At 31.3% G+C, this 14,204-nt stretch overlaps 2 protein-coding genes and 1 pseudogene across 3 annotated transcripts; 2 read left to right on the top strand and 1 right to left on the bottom strand.

Moving 5' to 3' along the window:
• Window positions 1-199: 199 nt before the first annotated feature.
• On the bottom strand, window positions 200-2,597 carry LOC114319010 (pectinesterase QRT1-like). Its single transcript, XM_082884492.1, has 5 exons — window positions 2,210-2,597; window positions 1,067-1,262; window positions 774-977; window positions 446-681; window positions 200-347 (listed from the first exon to the last, which is right to left on the bottom strand). Exons 1-5 carry the CDS (start codon window positions 2,491-2,493, stop codon window positions 200-202), a joined length of 1,068 nt encoding a protein of 355 aa, XP_082740618.1. The 5' UTR covers window positions 2,494-2,597.
• Window positions 2,598-4,108: 1,511 nt separating this feature from the next.
• LOC114318979 (small ribosomal subunit protein uS10c) lies at window positions 4,109-6,164 on the top strand. The gene is made up of 4 exons (XM_028265958.2): window positions 4,109-4,121; window positions 4,364-4,659; window positions 4,744-4,803; window positions 5,583-6,164. The coding sequence occupies exons 1-4, from the start codon at window positions 4,109-4,111 to the stop codon at window positions 5,892-5,894; spliced, it is 681 nt and encodes a 226-aa protein (XP_028121759.2). The 3' UTR covers window positions 5,895-6,164.
• Window positions 6,165-12,336: 6,172 nt separating this feature from the next.
• Window positions 12,337-13,881, top strand: LOC145797407 (serine acetyltransferase 1, chloroplastic pseudogene; annotated as a pseudogene). Its single transcript, XR_014338932.1, has one exon. The product of XR_014338932.1 is annotated as a serine acetyltransferase 1, chloroplastic pseudogene (transcript).
• The last annotated feature ends 323 nt before the right edge of the window (window positions 13,882-14,204 follow it).

The following is a 14,204-nucleotide window of genomic DNA, read 5'->3' as shown; positions in this document are numbered from 1 at the left end:
AAAACACCCTATAAACAATACAACAATTCACTCTCATACATACAATCACATTCAAACAATACACAAATTCAAAACACGAAGTGATCAAAAATTTTGTGCTAACGACTATTTTGTCATTTAATATAAATATAAATAAAAAAATGCCCGAATACTCGAACCTCAATATGCATGATTGCATAAATACATGAAAATAGTACTACTATAGTCTTAACCATTGCTCTCCAGCTACAAATGTCACATTCAAATATGGTTTTACTTCCTCATAATTCAGGGACTTTGACCATGGCACTCTATTTCTTCTATCTGCTCCTCTCCCTCTGCAGTGGTATTCTCCAAACATTACAGTCCTGTAATTGCAAACTCGAATTATATTTCAAAGTTTTGAATAGTTTAACACGTTTCCGTTTTTCATTTTTTGTTTTCTTTAATAAGAAAAGATTCATACTTTTGCCTAGATGGTTGATTCCAGTCGCTCCACCCAGATGGAGTTATTATATTGTCGATATCACAGTATGAGTATATTACTCGCGAGTAATTTCCCCAAGCTCTTCCCAGGTAGACAATTCCTGATCCATTAATTGTGCAATTTACAAAAGAGAACCCTGTATCATCATATTGTGAATCTCTATGATGAGCTGCAATTGCTCCAAATCTTTCAGCTGTTGAGTGAAGAACACAGTCCTAGTTTAAGAAATCCAATTCTACAAATCATTATCAAGAAACATATTGGACATATGATTCTCATATACAGATAGTGAGGATTTGAATGATACCTGATAGAGCGATCGAGATTTACCAAATATGAAATCAACAGAACCTTGAATGTAACACTGATAAAAATAATGTGATCCGTAATCGTCTAGAAGTGTGTCTTGTGTCCCCAAGACCCTAACTTTGAACAACATGGCTTTATCGGCGGCTAACCTTAATGCTACAGCTTGCATTCCATAGGCTCTAGGGACTGCAACCACTGAGTTCTGGCATACCACATCATTGATGAGAGTTGTTGTGTTTTGGGGTTTTTGTTTTAAAAAATATAAAAACAAAAATAGATATGGGTTTGTACCTCAAAGGTGATACCGGTTGCGCAGAAGAAATCGGATTCTATAGTAACAGAAGCTGATCTAGAGGTCCCTAATTGATGTCCATTATTGTCTTTATCAGAAGCTTTATCATTCCAAGTGATAATGGTTTCAGAAGGTCGATTTTCATCTCCAATGAATGAAATGTAAGGCTTGGAGTTTGGAACAAACACCTTTTCTCTGCATTGTAATTTAATTCAAGTATTTTGAGATCTTTATATGTATGTAGAAACACAAGAAGCTATGATGATGGAAAATGGTACATAAATATAATTTTAAAAAAATTAAATTAAATCATCAGCATAACATTACAAAATTAAATATAAAAAAGAAAAAGAAAAAAAAAAGATAGTGGTATTTTTGAAATCATTTGTCATGCTTTAGTTTAAATGAAAGGATCACAAAAGGTAGTCATCACATATGAATGAAAGAAAAAAAAAAAAAATAATTTACAATAGACCATTCATTGTTTTTTAAAAACAAATATGATGAAATTATATAAATTCAGTTATCGAAAAAATGTGATTTTTAAATAAATGTCCTACACAAAAATTTACAAAATAATAAGAACATGAGACCCACCTTAGGCCTCACAAACCCAACATAACCAGATTAGACTTCTTTCAATTTGAAAGAAAACAAGATCCTATAACCCAAACAATTCACTCGAACTATTAGCCTTTTATGTGTCTTCATGTCATATAATGGGTTCTATTTTTTTCTAATATTTTTTTATATATATGATCGATCTTATAGATGTTATTTATCTCATAAATATGAGTGACAAAAAAAATTAAAATATAAAATGGTGAAATACATTTTCCCTTGTTTGAAATTCTTTATATAACTTACAAATACTCTTATGCAAAGATAATAATTACAAAAAAAAATTAAATATTGAAGGTAGCTTCAAAATCAATATATAGAAATTAGAATGGATATTCCATAACTTCCAATACCCACGTCCCCACTTTTCGCGTCCCCATCTTCCCAATGCAACCCCACATTTATCAACCAAAGAAAGAAAAGAAATAGAAGAGAAATCACCTTAGAAAGAGAGAAAAATTGCTAACTGTGGAGTTTATTCTCATTGACAATCATATTTACATACAGAAATACATACAAACCTGTAGATTCCAGGATGAATGTAAATTTTCACTCTCTGTGAATTGAGCAGAGGAACAATATCAACTGCACCTTGTATTGTAACTGAATCTCCCTTACCATTCTGATCAACAACGATTACTCGGCTTCGATTCTGTTCCTCGTTCAAATCCAACCTCTCTTTCTGCAAATCCACCTTCATATCCTCCCAAGTAATGTAATTCATGGTGTAGGCTTGGCTCTTTCCAGAGCCCACTTCAATGCTTCCCAAAAACAGTACCAAAAATCCTGCAACAAGTGAACCCATAACTTGATTTCCTCAAACCTTTGATGTTCTCTTTGTGGGTATCTTTGAATTTGAAAGTTGATGGAGTTGGACTAAGGTGCAAAGGTGGTGAGGAAGAAGTGGAGGCAATAAATATAGGACGGTGGTGGTGTAAAAAGATGGTTTGTTGAGGAGTAGTTATGGAACTCCAAGAGACATTTTTATTGTATACTAGTAGTGTTGGCACACATTATACGGTGTGCAAAAGTGAAATAATTAGATTTATAATTACAATTTAAAGAAGTTAAATAAGGTTAAAAATTACTCCAAGCATCTGGATAGAGGTGCGGTTGCACCTATTTATATTATATTAGTAATAATAAAATAACTTCAAAAAATTAGGAATTATATGTGTATTTATCTCCCAAAGTTTGAATCTTGATTTGTCATAGTGTTTATACCACCATAATTATACCACCATAATTATTGTTTCATAATAGTATAGATAGATATACATTCTTGTATATTATGTATATACATATTTATATAACGGTTATGGTTTTTTAACTTCAGTTGTGTTTTGTGGGGAGGTGAAAAGTCACTCTGTTATGTGATAAAGCATGCAGGGGTGAGCACAATTAGTAGCAGGGTCCTCCTCAAAAGCATGAAACATGCAGTACTCTCAAAGTGTTTTGTAATTACATTCATATTTGTATGAATTTACTTTTACTCTCTTGAATCTCTCCCCACAGGAACACGAGATTGATTTTGTGTCTTATTTGTTAAGTTTCAATGTTCACTATATTCTTGGGCAAATTATATCCATCATTCTTGTAATTTGTACCAATTTTACTTTTAATTTTTTACAATTTATAAATTTAGACGGTAATAATATCTTGCTAAAACATAGACAGAAACTAAGAGTAAAATGATGCATCTAAAAGAGAATGAGTAATTTTAAATTGTATGTCACGCTCTTAATAGTTTTGAAAAGAGTGAATGAAATATGTTGTCTCTTCAATTTCTAAACATAATTTCTCAATTAGACTAAACTAACATATCATGAAAATTTTAAAAATAAAATTAAAGTTATACAAATTATAAAAATTAAACCAACATAATAAACAAATTATAGAAACTGTAGATGAAATTTGTCCAAATTATACATGTTTAAAATTTTAGTGCTGCATTGAATCTCGTGAGATTTTTCTTCTTGAATTTTAGATACATTTTATTTATTTAAGCAAAAAAACATATTTTTAAATATTTTTTCCATATATGACAAAAATCAAATGTGAAAAAAAATGCTTATTTTGACTAGAAAATATTTTGTGAGACATGACAAGCTAATCACCGCCATTTAAAAAAAAAAAAAAGCAATACTAGAAATATAAATTTTTTTATCAAACAGTTGCATAAGTGTGAGACCTACTACATCCACGTAAGTATTTGATAAAAAAATTAGTATTTATAGCATTTTTGTTTTAAATTTTTTTCACTAGACCTAACAAAACATATAATATTCAATTTAGTTTTAATAAATTACATTAACCACTCTTAAATTTAAAAATATATATATATATATATATAATAAATACCATAAATTTGACATTATTACACAACCTCCATTTTAATAAGATTAAAAGTAACGGAAATAATGCATAGCCTGGGTAAACATAAAAGTAAAAATATAAATTTCAACATAAATTAGATAACAACATTAATTTCATATACATGATTAATAAATTACTAATAAAAATAGGACAGAGTATTACTATTTAAATTTAAATTAAAAAAAATTAATGTATTATGTCAAATTTATGTGACTTCATATGTTTTTTTAAAATTTTATAATTTATCTAAATATTATTTTTGGTCCAAATAAATTGTTTTATAAAACTTATTGAAATAGGGGAAAAAGAAATTTACATCTGGATAACACTGCGAAACTGTTGCATACCAGAGAGAGAATCAATAGCTGTTTCATCACTTTCTGCTACAATTCGTCCGCCATTCCCATCACCCTCATCATCCAATTTCTCCACCATTGTTGTCAAGCCTGAGCTTTCTCTTCTCTCTTTGCCCTCTACTGCTTCACCGCTAAAAGCCCTAAAACCCTCTCGATCATCTACGATTAGGGTTTTTGCTGCACCTGAAGTCTTGGATTCCCTAGAAATCCTAGATGGTCCTGACTCTTCTACGCCTGAGGTTTGTAATTCTTCTAATTTAGTGTCATGAAATACTCATGTTTCTCTGAATTTGAGGAGATTAATGTTAATTTGGGATGTTCAGGTTGGAGGATTGGTGGCTTCTGGTTCGTCGCCGCTCAGTATTGGGGCCGATGCTGAGAAGGTAATCTTTTTCCCTTTATGCTCTGTTTGGTTGCTGAGAAAAGTTGAAAGGAAGAAATGACATTATGTTTTTATGTAGAATTAGATCCCAAAACAACCATTTGGGTGGTATAAGCTCCACAACCATTTGCACTGGGATTGTGATTCTTGCTCTAAATGACATTTGTCTTTCAAATTTTATGAAAAATAGATTACATATGTTTTTACATTTGATAAGAATAGAAGAATGGTGATGTGTTGAGGAATTAACCAAGTACACAGTAGCAAGAAGAATCAATTACAAATAAAAAATGCATTACGTATATAGATAGGTGGTTCGGCAAGATTAGTCACACTAGCTTCACTATATTGAAAAAAGAAAAGAAAAGAGTACAAATTGGTTGCTTGTTTAAACAACAATGTATATGTTAGGGTTCACAGCCACCAAACTCCCACCTTCGGGCTGGCTGCCGCCTGCAACCTCTCTGCCAACTAACTGCCAAGTTGGATTCGCAACTTCATGGTGAGGTGTACAATACTAATTAGGCTCCACAAACCCAATATGATAATCTTTTGAAAAAGAATAACTAGTCATTAAAATAGTCTTGCATTGGATAAGTGTCAATTGTTTTTAAGCTTTTGATGGCGATCTGTTTAGTCAAATATCTTGGAAGTCCATGTAAATCGTTCATGACATGAAACTGAATTTTCGATTAGATATATCTCTTAGATTTTTTTCTTAATATTCAGTAGTTTTAGTGACATTCCGGTCGTCTTATTATGTTTTTTGTCCATTCTCAGATGGCACCGAAGCAGAAAATTAGGATTAAACTTAGGTCATATTGGGTGCGACTGATAGAGGATTCATGCAAGCAAATAGTGGATGCTGCAAGGACTACCAATGCAAAGACCATGGGTCCTGTGCCGTTACCAAGCAAGAAGCGAATTTATTGTGTACTTAAATCTCCACATGTCCACAAAGATGCCAGGTTCCATTTTGAGATCAGAACTCATCAGCGCCTCATTGATATTCTATACCCGACTGCCCAAACAATTGATTCCTTGATGCAGCTTGACCTTCCTGCCGGGGTTGATGTGGAAGTCAAGCTCTGAGAAAGCATTGCTTCAGCTTCAATGGGCACTGTATGTTCACACTTCTTAATTTGAGATAGGTTAGACACCCCCTCTTAGAACTGTATATGAGAATTCCACCTCATACAGCCCAAGCAGAAAAACACTCAAATACTAGTTCCGATGGATATGTAATAGAAAGTTTGAAACTTCTTAATCTTTGATTCAATCTTTTCTATGGTGTAAGAAAATTGTGAAAGCTCTTCTTTGTGGCAATAATGCCAAATTATCAAGTTGGTTCAGTTGTCTTTATCTTGATCTTGATCTTGATCATAGCTAAATAAGAGCACTATATTTTCCTACCGGCATTTGAAGCTCTCTTCAAATTTAAAAGCAAGCACAACCTCTAATTTGGTGGTAGTATCATGTCATGCTTGTACAAGAGTTGCTTGAGAATATTGTTGAATGAATAACTAAAATATTGGTTGCAAATGTTGAGTTCTTTTTTGTTTTTAAAGATGTTGCCCATGTCCATATGAGCAGTTTTGAAGGACAATTACAATGGAAGAAAATTTGGGAGATTTGTAAATCAGTGAGTATGGAGATGCAAGTGTTCTTGTGCTTTGGTGCAAGTGAAAACTGTGGCCTTATTTGCACTAGAGCACATACTCCACTTGTACTATATTTTTGCAATTAATTTCACTTTTTTAACACTAATTTGCAATTTCCTCAAAATAAAATTTCCTGATTACACACCCTAATTGGTATATATGACTTCTTTTATTCACTTTTTGAAACTTTTGATGGCCGAGTCAAAGTTTTTAAAGGCGAATGCGTACCTTAAGGCGTTTTACCCTTCATGAGGTGAGGCGTAAGCCTCAGGACGTTAATGTGTAAACATTTCAAATTTCACATTTTAATATTTAGTGAATAAATTAAATATTTTAAAATAGTAGAAAAAAATAAAAACAATTAAATATAAAGGTGTAAATACTTTTCTCCTTAAGGTTTTGGACATTCTACTACATAAAAAAGGAAGTTTTCCTTTACTGAAAGTGAAATTGATATTCTTGACTTAAGTGATTGAGCTTCTCACTTGACCATTAACTGTGTGTTTTTTCTTATTGATCGTTTACTTATTTTTTCCTGTAGAATATAGTTGCAAAAATGGTTTCTTTTTATTTTTTTATGCTTGAACAATCTAATAGATTAAGTTTAACAAAAGCCCAAGACAACCTCTGCATGTGCGTACTTCTCACATGCTTATGCGTAAAAAGCGTACAAATCGCACTTAAAGTGCATGTCTCAAACTGTGATGCGCAAGCCTTTGAGGAGCAATACCTAAAAATCAAAATCTTGATACGTTTTACTTTAGCCTCGAGGTGAGGCGAGACTCGAGGAGAGTCTTAAGAAAGCCTTTTAAAACTCTGGGCCGAGTCCATAAAATTCAGGCTTTAATAACCAATTTTATTTCTTTAGGTGCAAAAGATTACATCTAGGTTGAGAAATTGCTCAGGGAGAGCAATTGCGGGGCAGGTGGTGAAGGGATGATGTTGTGGTTTTGAGCCTTGAAGGTAAGCTTATGATTTCTTATCTAGGAAAAACATAGACAATTGATTTCTTAAAAGAATGCTCAACCAACCAAGTACAGTCCCTTTGGTAATTGAAGTCAATGTATGCTTCGTTTTGAAAACCACACCAGGAAACAAATTTGCTAGTTCAGTGCATATCTTTTAGAATATTGAATTGGTCGATTTCATGGTGATTAAATGTCGATATTGATTAAATGTCGCTACTCTGTTGCCAAATTTAGTTATCGGCGGTTTAGATGCAAGATAATTCAAGCTTAATAGGATTAGGCTGAGCGAGAGATATTCTGAATTATTATAATAAAAAAAATTCTACACACTTTTATATGAATAATGTCCTAAGTTTCTTATGTTTCAAAATTTTTGTTATATGGTATTGATAATAAGGGCATTGAGATTTAGGTATAATCATATCTCAAAAAATTTATGGTGACATACCGTTAATAATGAACTAAAAAAAAAAAATCATAAATTTAAGGATAAAGTATCTTGACCACTTGGTGCAGTCATTGTGTAAACTTTTATTAGGATTTAAATGCAATGAATCTAGTAAGGAGTGAGTGATTGTGAAATAATGATCTAGTCAATTAAATAAAGTTTCAATGGTCATTGAAAGATATTGGAGGAGAAATAAAGCAGTTGATACAGATTAATTTGATTGATGTTTTAATTAAATAATAAAATAATTAATGTAAAAAGTAATTTTTAAAAAAAATATTTTTAACACGTCTTTTTATAAAATAAATTAAATATAACAATGAATATTGTAATAAAATATTCATTTAATTTTATTCTTGTTCCAGTAAGCTAATAGGAGTCTGCTGTTTTGCATTTTGAAGAGCCACCACAGGCTTGAATCAAAAAAAGAAGAGCAACCACAACCACTAAGCCAAAAGTGACACAGACTGGGAGGGTCCTACGACTAATTGATACGGTTGATTTGTGAGAATAATATTTGAGACGTCTAAAATTTTTGATTCTAACGATTTTTAATTAATTTATGATCTTTCATTATTTATTTATTATTTTTTTGTTTTAGGGTGGGTCTGACAAGTAAAAAAAAAATTAAAAAGTAAAGTTATTAAAAAAGTTAAAAAATTATTACTATTCATAAAAAAAATATAAAAAAATTAATATACAAATATTAAATATAAATCAACTTTTTGGTCCATCAATGTACTGACGTCACGGTAGCTTCAGTGAAAGGGAAAAAAAAAAAGTTTCATGTGTACATTCACTAAGTTGGATGGTAAAGTTGGACTCGTGGGGGCCCACTATGGGTCCCGTTTTGATAATCCGAACCGTTGAAGATGTAGAATTCGTCTAGTACTATATGCCTATAAAAAATCACGTCTATCGGATATCCCTAACTACATGATCAAATCAGTTTTGTAAAAAAATTGAATGATGTTATAGTTAATAGTTGACAAAAAAACTAATACGATCAAATAGTTATCGATATCTAATCAACGTGATTTTTACAAACATATAGTAATCGACGAATTCTACACATTGAACGATTCCGATTAGAAAAAGGGACCTGTGATGGTCCCCACAGGCCGAACAACATAGCCAATCAAAGCCCGAAAAGGAAGCAATCTTTTCCCATGTATTCACCAAGCGCTTGCATTGCTAATCCGTATAGTGTGTTACACTATTTTTTTCTACACATTTCTTTATATAATTTTTTGATACACATTTTTTCAAAAAAATAAAAAATTAAATCAAACATTCATATTTTTTTCTCAATTTTTTTATTTAAAAAAAACAAAAAATACATTTATTTAGAACACCTTAAATAATTCTTTAATCCCTCTCCCTCTCTCTCACAAGGCGGCGGCGGGTGTTTGGATGCTGGAGGTCCTTATCACAACTGTTTTTCGAAAGCTACATGTATACATGAGTGACGCATGCTAATACATCAGACTACAGAGCCTAAAAGTTTAATAAGGATTCTCTTCTTAATGACCGTTCCAATGTCAATTTTGTCATTAAGTTGTTTCCTCCTTGATGAGTATAATAATTTAAAATCTCCTAGTGAAGAATCATTGCACCAACCAAGAAGATTAAAGAAGGGAAATAAAATAAAATAAAATAAAATCTTATTTGGACCTTCAATTATTGTGAGAAATTTGTTAATGGAAATTTAAAAAAATATATATATATAATTAGATTTTTTTAAATATATTTCTCCATCCACAATTTTTGTTGTTCAATATTCTTTGACAAAATTGACCAATTTTTTTTTTTTTATTTAGACATTTATACTAGGAAAAATTACATTTCAGTAGAGCTGTGGAAAAAAAATAACATATTTTTATGATGGTACAACTATCCTTTGTGCATGATACAGATTTATTCTTATACTTAGGTCAAGTTTGACAAGTTGTCAAAAAGTTAAAAAGTTAAAAAATTACTCAAAAAGTTAAAAAGTTATCACTATTCACCAAAAGTTAAAAATTACGGTTGCACAACTCTCAATCCTAATTTTTCCCTACACACTAATTTATACAATTTTTTAATACATATTTTTTCATAAAAAGTCAAAAAGTTAACCCAAATATCCATATTTTTTTCTCAATTTTTAAGTCTAAAGATAAAAAATATACTTATTTAGGACATTTCAAACAACCACTTAATATAACTCTATGTGTATATCGAATTATACCCAAAAAAAAGTTTCATTTATAATGTTATTTTTTTCTCCGTTACTAGAAATTGAGACCTTGAGTGAAAGATGTACAGAGTCGGCATAGCGTGTAGTAATTGGTGGATTATTTATTTTGTTTTAGCACTTATAAATAATTGCTAGCGAAGGAAAAATATTTGAAAAATATATATAAAATTGTTGTGACTTTTTGTGATGATCAAACAAAATATTATACATAATAAGAGTTATATTTTAGTTTTCATTCTCTTTTAAAATAACTCACAAATTTGATTCGACATAGGTGAGATAAAATGTATATACTTAAGGTGTGTTTGATTGGAGGGATTAGGGGGGACTATTCACTATTCGGATTGCTTATCTGAAGGAGTGAGTAGTCTATCGTTTATTTTTTTTTTAGTCCGCCGGATATGGAGTCCGGCCGAACTCCTTATTTCTCATATGGGAGATTATACTATCTCGGGGGGGTGCGGGATAGTTTTGGGAGGACAATTTACTGTTGAGATTAGGTGATAAAATGACCATTTTGACCCTCTACTATTTAATTATGTATTATATTTAGTAAAATTCAATAAAATTTAAATGTCTTAATTTAAAAATAAAATAATTTTATTTAACTTTTTATTGATGTTTTATTTATTTAATTTTTTAAAATAATTTTTTATAGATATTTTATTTTAAAATCTTGTTTATATTTTATTTAATTTCATTATTAAAATGTTAATTGATGTTTTATTTAATTTCATTGTTTAATTATTATTATTTTTAAAAACAAATTTATTTAAAATTTTAATTAAAAAAATAACATATTTTTTATTGATATTTTATTTATTTAATTTAAAAATAAATAAATTTATTTAATTGTGTAAAAAATAAAATAAAATAAATTTTTATTTAATCTAGCTAAAAATAAGTAAAATATTAAAGATATGTTTAATATTGCTATTACTTAGTAAATAATTGGAAAATGATAAAGTAGTCTTTTGTTCATTTATCTTATCCAGTCCGTCCAACCAAACGTTGGATTCACTAAAAATAATCCTTTCCAGACATCTAATCCTATGAAAAACAAACACATGATACATATCCAATCTAACCAAGTAGTCCGGGGGATTCACAGTCCCAGGACTCAAGCCCGATGGATTCTAATCCCTCCTTATCCAGTCCGTCTGTGTTTGATTGGGGATAAAAGGGGGACTATTTACTGTGCAGATTGTAATCCGGAGGAAGAATCCAATCCGCCGTTTGTTTTTTTTTAGTCCGTCGAACAATGAGTCTGGCCGGACTCCTTATTCTCCATATGGGGAACTATTATATCCTAAGGGGGTATGAGACAATTTTTGGGAGACTATCCACGGTTAGAATTAGGTGGTAAAATGACCATTTTGATCATCTACTATTTAATTATGGATTATATTTAATAAAATTTAATAAAATTTAAATGTCTCAATTTAAAAATAAAATAATTTTATTTAACTTTTTATTGATATTTTATTTATTTAATTTTTTAAAATAATTTTTTATAAATATTTTATTGATGTTTTATTTTAAAATTTTGTTTATATTTTATTTAATTTCAGTATTTAAATTTAATAGATGTTTTATTTAATTTCATTGTTTAATTATTATTATTTTTAAAAACAAATTTATTTAAAATTTTAATTAAAAAATAAAATATATTTTTATTGATATTTTATTTATTTTATTTTTAAAAAATAAATTTATTTAATTGTGTAAAAAATAAAATAAAATAAATTTTTATTTAATCTAACTAAAAATAATTAAAATATTAAAAATATGTTTAATATTGCTATTACTTAATAAACAATTGAAAAAAGGTAAAATAGTCTTTTGTTCATTTATCCTATCTAGTTCGTCTAACCAAACATTTGATTCACTAAAAATAGTTATTTCCAGACATTTAATACCATAAAAAAAATAAACACAAAATACATATACAATCCAACCAAATAATTTGAGAGATTCACAGTGTAAGATTTAAGACAGATGAATTCTAATCGCTCGTTATCAATTCGCACAATCAAACCCACCCTTAGATTAGTTGTGATGAGATGCTCCGCATCCACTTGAGGAAGGAAAAAAATAAAAAATAAAAAATTGCAACATTCAAAAATTAGAAGAAAAAAAAAATTAAAGAAAAGAATATTTTTTGGACCTGGGGTCCACCGCGTTGTAGAAATTGGAGTGAGCAATCGCAAAACAGAACATTCGCAAAAATAAACCCTATTTTCCAAGAAAATTCTCACTTTCCGTCAAAGATCTGTTCTTAGCCCTATCCATGGCGACCTCTCTTCCTCTATATAAACTGCTTATCACTCGTCCACCCGTACATTATCTCACGCCTCACTATTCTGTATGTCCATTTTTATTTTCAGATCCCCACTCCTACACGAACCAATTTTCCCTCCTCCAAAACAACAAAATATGGCCGCTTGTATCCATTCCGCTCAAACAAACCGACTTTCCTGCGATCCAAACAGGTCCCAAGTCGATGATCATCTCTTCAATTTCGCAAAATTCTGCAGACCCAATTATCCCGATCATGTTTCCTGCGAACCCATTGCCCCAAATAAGCCGAATACCATACATTCGCGCACAACAGTTGATGATGATGATCTGTGGCTGAGAATGAAAGACGAAGCTCGATCAGACGTTGATCAAGAACCCATATTATCAAGCTACTATTTTACCTCAATCTTGTCTCATGATTCCCTAGGAACTGCGCTAGGCAATCATCTCTCGTTGAAGCTGAGCGATTCGAGTCTTCCCAGTGGTACCCTCTATGATCTTTTCCTGGGGATGCTCGCAGAGGATCAAGAAATCATGAATGCTGTTAAAGATGATTTGAGGGCAGTGAAAGAGAGAGACCCAGCTTGTATTAGTTATGTGCACTGTTTCTTGAATTTCAAAGGCTTTCTTGCAATCCAAGCTCATAGGGTTGCACATAAGCTATGGACACAGGGGAGGAAAATTTTAGCCCTTTTGATACAAAACAAAGTATCTGAAATGTTTGCAGTGGACATCCATCCCGGGGCGAAGATCGGACGGGGGATATTGCTCGATCATGCGACCGGAGTGGTTGTCGGAGAGACGGCAGTGATTGGAAATAATGTGTCAATTCTGCATAATGTGACATTGGGAGGCACTGGCAAGGCTTGTGGGGATAGGCATCCAAAAATTGGTGATGGGGTGTTGATTGGTGCAGGTACTTGTGTTTTGGGCAATGTTAGGATTGGGGATGGTGCTAAGATTGGGGCTGGGTCAGTGGTGTTGAAGGAAGTGTCTCCTAGGACTACTGCTGTTGGGAATCCAGCTAGGTTGATTGGAGGGAAGGAAAATCCAATTAGGCTTGACAAGATTCCTAGTTTCACCATGGACCATACTTCACATATATGGTCTGATTATGTTATTTAGAGGCTCATTTCACTCTCCTAGTTGTATGATCATCGTACCTCGAAAATCCCATATTTCGAGATTCCTACCATATGGTGCGGTTGTGGAATCCTAGCCGATAAGTGAGAGCTGAAGTTCTCCTGTTAGCAAACAGAAATGCTTTTGAGCTGCTGATAACATATATGTTGCTTTTGCCATTAAAATAGTGGGAAAATGTTGCCAAGACGACCATGTATTATTATTAGGTATCAAGTAAACATGTTTCTTGTCATATAATTGTTTTTTACATTGTTCTCTCTTATGTTCCAAGACCACATTGTGCTATGAGTATGAAATGGAAATTATGGCATTCCCTTTACATTTTTTGTTCTTTGCATATTCCAAAGAATGTTTTCGTCTGCCAAGTCTTTTTGACAGGTAAGCCACTCATAATCAATATCAACCATGATTTGTGAGAAATTCCATTGTCTTTTTAGTAAGGTATGCTTTGGCAATCATGAAATCTCTGCTAGAATATATTAGATTTGCTGTTGTTGAATGGAAATTGTCATATAATGCTATTGGAAATGAGAAGTCTATTGAAGAGATAGTTTCAAGCTTTAACTAATCTATGGTACATCTATTTCCAATTTTCAATGCCAGATGTCTAACTTTGTGGTAGCCAAAATTTGAACGTCACAA

Source organism: Camellia sinensis, chromosome 8, assembly GCF_055761805.1.
Source record: "Camellia sinensis isolate YWXY chromosome 8, ASM5576180v1, whole genome shotgun sequence".
Lineage (NCBI taxonomy): Eukaryota > Viridiplantae > Streptophyta > Magnoliopsida > Ericales > Theaceae > Camellia > Camellia sinensis.
The sequence above is the reverse complement of the archived record's forward strand: the minus strand, read 5'-3'. Positions and strand labels throughout refer to the sequence as shown.

Bases quoted from the DNA above. Each gene is read 5' to 3' on its own strand.
- LOC114319010 (XM_082884492.1), bottom strand. From the start codon at position 2,493: ATGGGTTCACTTGTTGCAGGATTTTTGGTACTGTTTTTGGGAAGCATT. The intron at 682-773 runs GTATCATTCAAA...TTCTTAAACTAG, and splicing joins AATCTCGATCGCTCTATCAG to GACTGTGTTCTTCACTCAAC. The intron at 348-445 runs GTATGAATCTTT...TTGCAATTACAG, and splicing joins AATCAACCATCTAGGCAAAA to GACTGTAATGTTTGGAGAAT.
- LOC114318979 (XM_028265958.2), top strand. The intron at 4,660-4,743 runs GTTTGTAATTCT...TGGGATGTTCAG, and splicing joins CTGACTCTTCTACGCCTGAG to GTTGGAGGATTGGTGGCTTC. The intron at 4,804-5,582 runs GTAATCTTTTTC...GTCCATTCTCAG, and splicing joins TTGGGGCCGATGCTGAGAAG to ATGGCACCGAAGCAGAAAAT.